The sequence below is a fragment of the Leucoraja erinacea genome, chromosome 1 (genome assembly GCF_028641065.1).
Source record: "Leucoraja erinacea ecotype New England chromosome 1, Leri_hhj_1, whole genome shotgun sequence".
In the NCBI taxonomy this organism is placed as follows: domain Eukaryota; kingdom Metazoa; phylum Chordata; class Chondrichthyes; order Rajiformes; family Rajidae; genus Leucoraja; species Leucoraja erinaceus.
In genome coordinates, this window is record NC_073377.1 from 155,033,830 (window position 1) to 155,042,842 (window position 9,013).

The following is a 9,013-nucleotide window of genomic DNA, read 5'->3' on the forward strand; positions in this document are numbered from 1 at the left end:
CCAACATAAGTCAATACACCAAGAATTGCATAGTTAAACTCTGTTTACTATCTTCCATTCTTCTGGCTGCTCCAGGGTGCTTTTGACTAAAAGCTCAAGTGGTTTTCAATACAATGTCAGCAATTGTTCACCTAATTCATGTTCACTGTGCACTGCAGTAATGCCTCGCAGACTTGAACGCCCTTTAAAACGAAGCTAACAGATGTTGTCATGTGGATGTCTCTACTGAACACTGTAGTGAATTATGCAATGATCCTTATTTCATGCCACACACCAATTCATTCATTATTTCTATATGCTGCCGTCTGGAAGGGCACAGTAGCACTCGGGAACCACTTTCTTTAATCACTTTTAACTTCAAAGCATTCTTAAAATAATTGTCATAATCAAATGCTGTCTTCAGACTGGTAATGCTATGTAAAGCTCATTTTTTATTTAGCTCATGTTTTGAAACGTCCTTCATGCACCTGCTACCTTTTGACCAAACTTCACTGATCAGAGCTTGTTAATCTTGGTTCAACTACTTAATCCAAAAACAGTCATGCAAGAATAAACAACGGACAAAAGGCCAGACTGTGTGGATAAAAATTGTCAAACGCATAGCATTGCATACCTGATACCACTTCAGTACAACTGGTGCTTAATTACAAGAGGGTTGAATTGTCATATGTACCGACAAGGGAACAATGCAATCCTTCCTGGAGGCAGTGTCATGTTGTTCAACACCAGTCACACAAAATCAGCAAATAAGTGTAAGAAAATGGACAAAAATACAGCTATAATAGAGACCACATGTGAAAGATGTCATTATTCTTTGGACAGATACTATTTGTTCAGGCTGCTGTCTTATTTAAGCCTATCATGTTTGGAATGGTATTTGTTCAAAAAACTATTATCATTTAATATACAGATTAAATAGATAGTGGGAATAGAGAGATAAAAAAGCTTTTGTGGTTAAAACTTGACTATAAAACTTCACACCAACCTTGACTGAATGTGGTAATACTGTCGTTTCCCAGATCAGTGTTAATAATGTAGCCATGCTCTGGTCCCTCAGAGATCTTGTACTTCAGGAGTTTGTGTGGGCTGTCACGATCCTCGGCCTTCAGTGCCTTGCTGGTGATCATAAATCCAAGGTGACCAGTGTGCATTAGTCGAAGTGTTGGAGCCCCTTTGTTGACAATAATTTGTGGAACACCGTTGTCAACAGCTGCGATCCAGATCTTCATCGTCTGAGGCTTGCGCGTTTCAAACACAGGGTCAGGGAAAACGTAGTATTCAGTATGTGTGCCATCAGTTACTGTGAAAGAGAAACTGTCTTCATTTGTCTCCGTGCCATCGTGTTTGTAACTAATAAGATTGTCATTGAGGTCCTGCTTGGTGAAGCTGGTGACTGGTTGGCTTCTGTTAAACAGCAACTGACCATGAACAGGGACCTGGGTGATAATGAAACTGAGAAAATAGTCTGGTGTGTCGTGGTCCTCTACTGTGAGCTCAAAGGGAGTGATCAGCTTCCCTTCCCCTTCGCTCACGACCAAGTCATGGATCGTGAGAACTGGTTTCTTATTGTCGACATCTGTTATGGAAACTCGAAATGTACGAAACACTGGATTGTAACCATCGGTAACCTCAAACTCAAAACTGTCCATTTTAACTTCATCATCCGATGTGTGGATATAATAGATTTTGTTTCCTGCTAGTTCCAGTTGAGTGAAGGAGGTGATAGGCAGGCCAGGACTATCAGTCTTTTCCAGATGCCCTCGTCTCGGAGCACGAGTGATACTGAACCTTAAGTTTTCGTCGGGGCTGTTAATATCACTGGTGCTCAGTAAATCTGTAGTCAGTGTCACCTTCCCACCTTCCTTCAGCGTGACACCTTTGTTAATTACTTCCGGGAAGACCGCATCGATGCTGCCGACGCTAATGTAAAAATAGCGATCAATCAGTGGGTTGATGCCATCCGTCACATCAAACTTAACGAGATCGCGCACGCCCGCTTGGCCAGCGTGCACATACTGAATCAATCCTTTATCGATTTCATCCTGGGTGAAATTCATGCCGACTGTGAGGTTCTGAAGCACATCGCCATCTTTCATCAAATGTTGCAACAAGCCTTGACTTGGGCTGCGACGAATTACATAAGTCAACGTTTTGTCATCAGAATCCAAGTCTGTTGCTTTTAAGATTGTGCTGGTTATTATTTTCGACTCGCCTATTTCGACTTCCAGGCCATCGTTTATGGTCATGCGTGGAGTTTCATCGTCAACCAGGATTATCATAATGGGGACTGTCTTGTCCACAGTATATTTGCCATCTGTAACTCTGATATCAAAGGTGTCTTCATTGGTTTCTGAATCATCGTGTTCGTAGACAATGGTGGAACCGATGGAGATGTCCTCCAGGGTAAAGTTTTTGATGGGCACAGTACCCTGTGCAGACTGTTGCACAAACTGACCATGCCTTGGCGGTTTAGTTAGGATAAAATGAAGTTGGTCAGGGGGAATGTCGGCATCGGCCGCATTCAATATTGGGCTGTCCACAACGAGACTCATCCCCTCCATCACCACAAACTCACGGACAAAAATCTCTGGCGTTTCGTCGTTGATTGGGAAAATCACAATTGGGAAGAAGTGGTGGTGAGAGAAGTTAATGCCGTCGGAACAGTGGAAGGTGAACCTGTCCTCCACCTGTTCAACCCCCTTGTGAATACTTTGAACATAGTGGACGTGGCCATCTCCGACATCCTTCATGGTAAAAGCACTAATGGCCTTGCCGCTCCTCGACTTCTCAGAGCCTGGAGCCGGTGAAATGTTTTCAATATAACCGGATGTTGGCTGGACAATGATTATGCACAGGATGTCATCCTTTAGGGTATCTATATCTTCAGCGTTTAAATGTCCCGTTGTGATGGCATTCTTCCCCCCCTCCAAAACCGTGTACTGCTCGCCAACCTTCACATCAGGTGCCACGCTGTCTACGGGCAAGATGGTGACTTGAACCCTGACTCCTTGCACCTTATTCCCGCCAACCACCCATTCATTTGACATGTCAGAGACAGTCAGGTTGAACCAATCGTGTTTCCTCTGTGTGCCAACTTCGCCACTGGTATGGGCATAGACCACCGCGCCATTCATTAAATCCTCCTGGGTGAATCTCTCCACTGGCAGCCCGTTGGCCAGTATTTCCCCCAGTTTGGGTGGATTCTCCACAATGAATGTCAGCATTAAGTCATCGGTGTCTTCATCCGTGCCTCGGATGACGCTGGTGGTGATTTCAGTGGCTCCGTTTTCGAGGACGTCGATGTGGGAGCCAAGCTGACCCTCGGGCAAGGTGATGGTGGGCGCCTGGTCATCTACGGGACTCACGGTCACCCGAACGGCCACCGGCACTTGGTGGAGCCCGTCGGCAACGTCCAGTCTGAAGGAATCGGCGGTGGTTTCGCCTCCGCTGTGCCGGTACACAAGCCGCCCGCTTGCGATGTCGTCCAAGTTGAAGGACTCTCCTGCTGAGATGGTGACCCCGACATACAGCAGGCGGCCGTGCTGGGGAGCCTGGGTCAGGGTGAAAGTGATTCTGTCCCGGTCCGTGTCCTGGTCGTTGGCGTCCAGCTCGCCGGCCGTCAATACGAAATCGCCGCCCTCGGTCACGGTGAAGCCCGTGTTGCTGATCTGCGGGGGTTTGTTGTCCACCGGTTGCAGGAAGATGGTGAAAGTGCCTCTGGCGGCGTTGCCCGCGGGGTCGTGTACCGAGTAGGTAAACTGCACCACCCTGGCGGTGATGCCCAGCTCCTGGTCCGGGGGCCGGTAGGACACCTTGTGGTGGCTCACCTGAGCCTGGGTGAACTGGCCGACCGTTGCCTGGGGATTGTCGCTCAGCACCAGGTCCCCCGTCCGGACCGGGTTGTTGTCGTCTATGTCGGTGGGTGGCGATAGGATGGTGTACCTCAGTTGCCGGTCATCCGAATCCAAGTCTGTGTAGCGCAGGGACTTCTTGCCGAGGTGGCTCAGCTCGTACTCCCTGACCACCATCTGCAGGCTGGTGCCGGGGAACAGCTCGGGGGGCAGGTGGTCTACAGGCTCCACTTTGACCGTCAGCCTGTGCTCTCCGGACAGGTTGGGTGGGTCGTTGTCGTCTTGCACACGGAAGGCCAGCGAGTCCATCACGGTGCGGGTGCTGTGCGGCCCGACGTGCCTGTAGTACAACCTGCCCTCCAGGATGTCCCGCTGCGTCCACTGACTCACCACCTTCTCGTACACCCGCTGCTCCTCCACGTATCTCCAGCCTGTATGTATCTCCCGGGGCCTCTCTCCCTGCCGGAGGAGCAGGAGCCCGAGCGGGGAGTAGGGAGCCTCCAGCAAGAAGCGGATGGCCGAGTCCTCGGAGTCGATGTCGCTGGCGCTGAGGACGAAGGGCGAGATCTGCCGGGTGCTCTGCTCGGGCAGCGCAAGGCCGGTGTTGGCGATGACCACGGGCGCCTGGTCGTCGGTCGGGGCGATGCTGATGGGGTAGAGGAACTGGACGCGGTGGCCCTGGCCGTCCTCCATGCGGAAGACCACGTTGTCGCTGTGGGACTCGCCGCCGTCGTGCTGGTAGACCACCAGGCCGGCGTGGAGCTCGGCGGGGCTGAACCAGCTGCGGGCTGCTCCCAACACACTCAGCCGGCCGTGCCTCAGGCCGTGCACCACACTCACCCTCACCCTCTCCACGTCGTCCTCGTCGCTGATGTGCAGGGCGGACAGCGGCCGAGACTGGCCCTCGAACAGCAGCAGCTGCCCTCCGCCTCCACTAGCCACCGGCGCCAACGTGTTCATGGGTTTCACCACCACCATGAAGGCGAACGGCTCCGAGGCGGCCCCTTCCGAGTCCACCGCCTGCAGCTCCAGCTGGAAGATGCGCTCCTCGTCCGAGTCTGCCGCCGGGGGCTTGTAGGCGATGGTCAGCTCCCGCATGTCCCCCTGGTAGAAGGATGTGATGGGCTGGTTCTGGTCGGCGGTGCTGATCAGCTGCCCTTCGGCCGGCCCCAGGGGCGAGGTGATGTTGAAAATCAGCTGGTCCGCCTCGGTCTCCACGTCCTCGGCCGCCAACATCTCGCTGGTGATGGCCGTCAACACGAACTGATCCACCTCCATCATCATCATGGCCACGAAGCTGGGTCTGGGCGGCGTGTTCTCGGCCCCCGGGCGGATCCGAACCACCAGCTGAAAATACTCCTGCCTGGCCGGCTTGCCCCGGCCCCCCGGCTCCAGTAGCTCCACCAGCATGGGGATGTAGTCCCTATTGGGGGAGCTGGTGGGCGCCGTGTGCTGGTAGCGGACGCCCGCTTGCACGAAGGCGGCGCAGTCCACCGACCGTCCGCTGCTGCTGCTGCTGCTGCTGCTGCTGCTGAAGTTGACGAGGTGTCCATAGCGGGGCAAGCCCCCCTCGCCCAGCAGAGGGGTGAGCTGGCAGCTCTCAGAGCCCCCGTCGTAGGTAAAGCCCAGCACCTTGCTATCGATGGGGTTGCTGGCTCCGTTCAGCCTCTCCACCACCAGAGGCACGTTGCGGGTGACCACCTGCAGCTGCTGGAAGACCACCTGTATCTCCAGCGAGAAGGGCACGATGATGGTGTCGGTCTGTGTGTCGTAGCGGAGTTGCAGCCTCACCCGGTCCGCGGCCGGGCTCCTGGAGCCGTGGTGGGTGTAGGTGACGTCCCCCGGCCCGAAGTCACAGGGGAATTTCTTGGGCGACAACACGCCGGGTCTCTGGGACAGGGGCTCGTTGTCCAGCACGGTGACCAGGCACCTGTCTCCCGGGAGCACTTGGATCATCAGGTCGTTGACCGGGTCGATGTGGACCGATCTGCCGAAGGGCGCTCTCACCAAGTTGTTGGCGACCAGCAGCGTGTCCCGGGAGGGCTCCGGCAGCTCCTCGGCTTGCAGGGCAGCGAGGAGGAAGCAGAGGCAAAGAGCACTGGCCGTGGAGAAGCGGCTGGTCCTGCGGCCGCCAGCACCTGCCCGCGGCTGCGGGGAGAGCGGCATCGTCTCTGCCTGGACTTTGTCAGAGCCCCGGGAAGTTGTTGTGTCTTGCGCTGCGAGAGGGACTGCTGGCTGTGGCTGCTGCTGCTGCTGCTGTAGCTGTCAGGCGCACATGGACAAAGTGCTCTTTTCTCGCAGCGCCAGCTCCAGGTAATGCAGGACAGCCCTCGGCCCGGCCCGGCCAAACAACAGCGAACCCGCCTCCCCTGGAGAAATAGCCACCGCGCCTCCCCGCCCCGAAAACACTGACCCCAGCCCCTGGAAGGAGATAGACGGGTCTTCAGTAAGTGCCTACGTTGGGGTCCCGCTACTTTGATTCCGTTCGGACAGAAAATCCGTAATTACATACAATTTCTTATTTTTCTATATTGTTAATAAACATAATCCTGATAAATAAAGATTAAATCCTAAATGAATATTCAAAGTCAAGTTTGAAGAATTAAGGGACAGAAGTTTAGGGGTAATATGAGGGGGAACTTCTTTACGCAGAGAGTGGTGGCGGTGTGGAATGAGCTCCCAGTGGAAGTGGTGGAGGCAGGTTCATTGGTATCATTTAAAAATAAATTGGAGAGGCATATGGATGAGAAGGGAATGGAGGGTTATGGTACGAGTGCAGGCAGGTGGGACTAAGGGGAAAAAATTTTGTTCGGCATGGACTTGTAGGGCCGAGATGGCCTGTTTCCGTGCTGTAATTGTTATATGGTTATATGGTTAAGTTTATTCGTCACATACACATACCAGATGTGCAGTGAAATGAAAAGTGTCAATGCTCGCGGATTGTACAACAAAACTACAAAACAGAATGGAGCAGAAACACATATTCACATATTGTATATTTGTGGGAGGGAAAAAAGAAAAAAAAAAACAGCTATTTTAAAGTGATATATTTAATAAAGTGATACATTTCAATATCTACACGAAGTATTGGAGTAATTCAGCGGGACAGGCTGCGTCTCTGGAGAGAAGGAATGTCCCTCGGGGGACACTGATCCCAACTCCCGGGAAAAATAAATCCCTGACCTTATCCCCTGGAGTGACACTGACCCATCCCCTAAAGAGTTATTAATCCCACCTCCCGGGAGAAACACTGACTCCTATCCCGAGAGAAACACTGGACCCGCAACCTGTGGAGACAGCGAACCCCGCTCCGGGTAAAACACTCACCCCATCTCCAGGAGTGATACCGACACCGTCTCCAAGAATATTCACTGGAATTTTGAAGGAAGAGAGTGGATCATATAGAAACATATAACATTCTTAAGGGAGTGGACAGGCGATGTGCAGGAAAAATGTCCCCGATGCTGGGGGAGGCCAGAAACAAGGGTCACAGTTGAAGAATAAGGGGTAGGCCATTTAGAACTGAGATGAAGAAAAATCTTTTCACCCAGAGAGTTGTGAATCTGTGGAATTCTCTGCCACAGAAGGCAGTGGAGGCCAATTCACTGTATGTTTTCAAGAGAGAGTTGGGTATAGCTCTTGGGGCTAACAGAATCAAGGAATATGTGGAGAAACCAGGAATGGGATACTGATTCTGGATGATCAGCCATGATCATATTGAATGACAGTGCTGTCTCGAAGGGCCGAATGGCCTACGCCTGCACCTATTGTCTATGTTTCTAATATCCACTGACCCCATACCCTGGAGAGACACTGTCGCCAACCCTATACCTTGGAGAGACCTGGCCCCGTTCCCGGAAAGGGAAAAAATCGAAGCCACAATAAACTCAGGAACTCAGCGTATTTGTGGAGGGGAAGGGGTCGCAAAACGCTTCTAGTCCCGAGACAAATGGAACTGCGGATGCTGAAATCTAGAACAACATTTAAAAGGCTGTTGGAACTCCGCGGGTCGAGCAGACTCTGTCGAGGGACTGGACAGACGACGTTTCGAGTTGGGACCCTTCTACGGACTAAAGAAGGACATCTTTGGTCTTCAGGATAAACTGATTTCACCCCCGGCAAAACTAACCAAGTCCCCCAGGAGAAAATAGCCCACTCCTGAAGAAACATTGACCCCCATCTCGGTAGCCCCAAGCCCTGCCACCCCCAGCCTCAGCTCCACATATTACAAGTAATTGGTTCATCAGATATGTTCATGCAACCCATCAGATTGCAAAGGACATGCAATGGATGGTAGGTGCTGGCCTGTACACCCGATGTGGAGCTAATTGATTACTGAAGAAGTGTCTCGACCTGAAACACCCACCCATTCCTTCTCTCCAGAGATGCTGCATGTCCTGCTGTAGTTACTCCAGCTTTTGTGCCGATATCTTAGGTGGGCGAGTGTGTTGGAGTGTTGTTTCATCAACGAAGCCTGTATAACTACTTGAATAACTAATTGTATTTACTAGAATGTTGCCTGGGTTTCAACAACTAAGTTACAGAGATAGGTTGAATAAGTTAGGTCTTTATTCTCTGGAGCGCAGAAGGTTAAGGGGGGACCTGATAGAGGTCTTTAAAATGATGAGAGGGATAGACAGAGTTGATGTGGACAAGCTTTTCCCTTTGAGAATAGGGAAGATTCAAACAAGAGGACATGACTTCAGAATTAAGGGACAGAAGTTTAGGGGTAATATGAGGGGGAACTTCTTTACGCAGAGAGTGGTGGCGGTGTGGAATGAGCTCCCAGTGGAAGTGGTGGAGGCAGGTTCATTGGTATCATTTAAAAATAAATTGGATAGGCATATGGATGAGAAAGGAATGGAGGGTTATGGTACGAGTGCAGGCAGGTGGGACTAAGGGGAAAAAAAATTATTCGGCATGGACTTGTAGGGCCGAGATGGCCTGTTTCCGTGCTGTAATTGTTATATGGTTATATGGTTATATGGTTATAACCCTTCAGCCAAGTTGCAGTGACCAGTGGTCAATTAGGTTGGTGCAGTCGATGGCAAGGCTGGGTGGGGGTGGGGGGGGGGGTGGGGGGTGGTGGGGGGGGGGGGGGGGGGGGGGGGGGGGGGGGGGGGGGGAGGAACACAGCCAGGGTCCCTCTGCTGCGGGACATT

The 9,013-nt window shown here is 51.9% G+C and overlaps 1 protein-coding gene across 1 annotated transcript in view; it reads right to left on the reverse strand.

Moving 5' to 3' along the window:
• frem3 (Fras1 related extracellular matrix 3) overlaps nucleotides 1-6,251 on the reverse strand; it is a 144,595-nt gene extending 138,344 nt beyond the window's left edge. The window contains exon 1 of the mRNA XM_055646139.1: nucleotides 986-6,251. Coding sequence (XP_055502114.1) covers nucleotides 986-6,017 — 5,032 coding nt within the window. The 5' untranslated portion in view covers nucleotides 6,018-6,251. The remainder of the gene's footprint in view (nucleotides 1-985) is intronic.
• Between the last annotated feature and the right edge of the window lie 2,762 nt (nucleotides 6,252-9,013).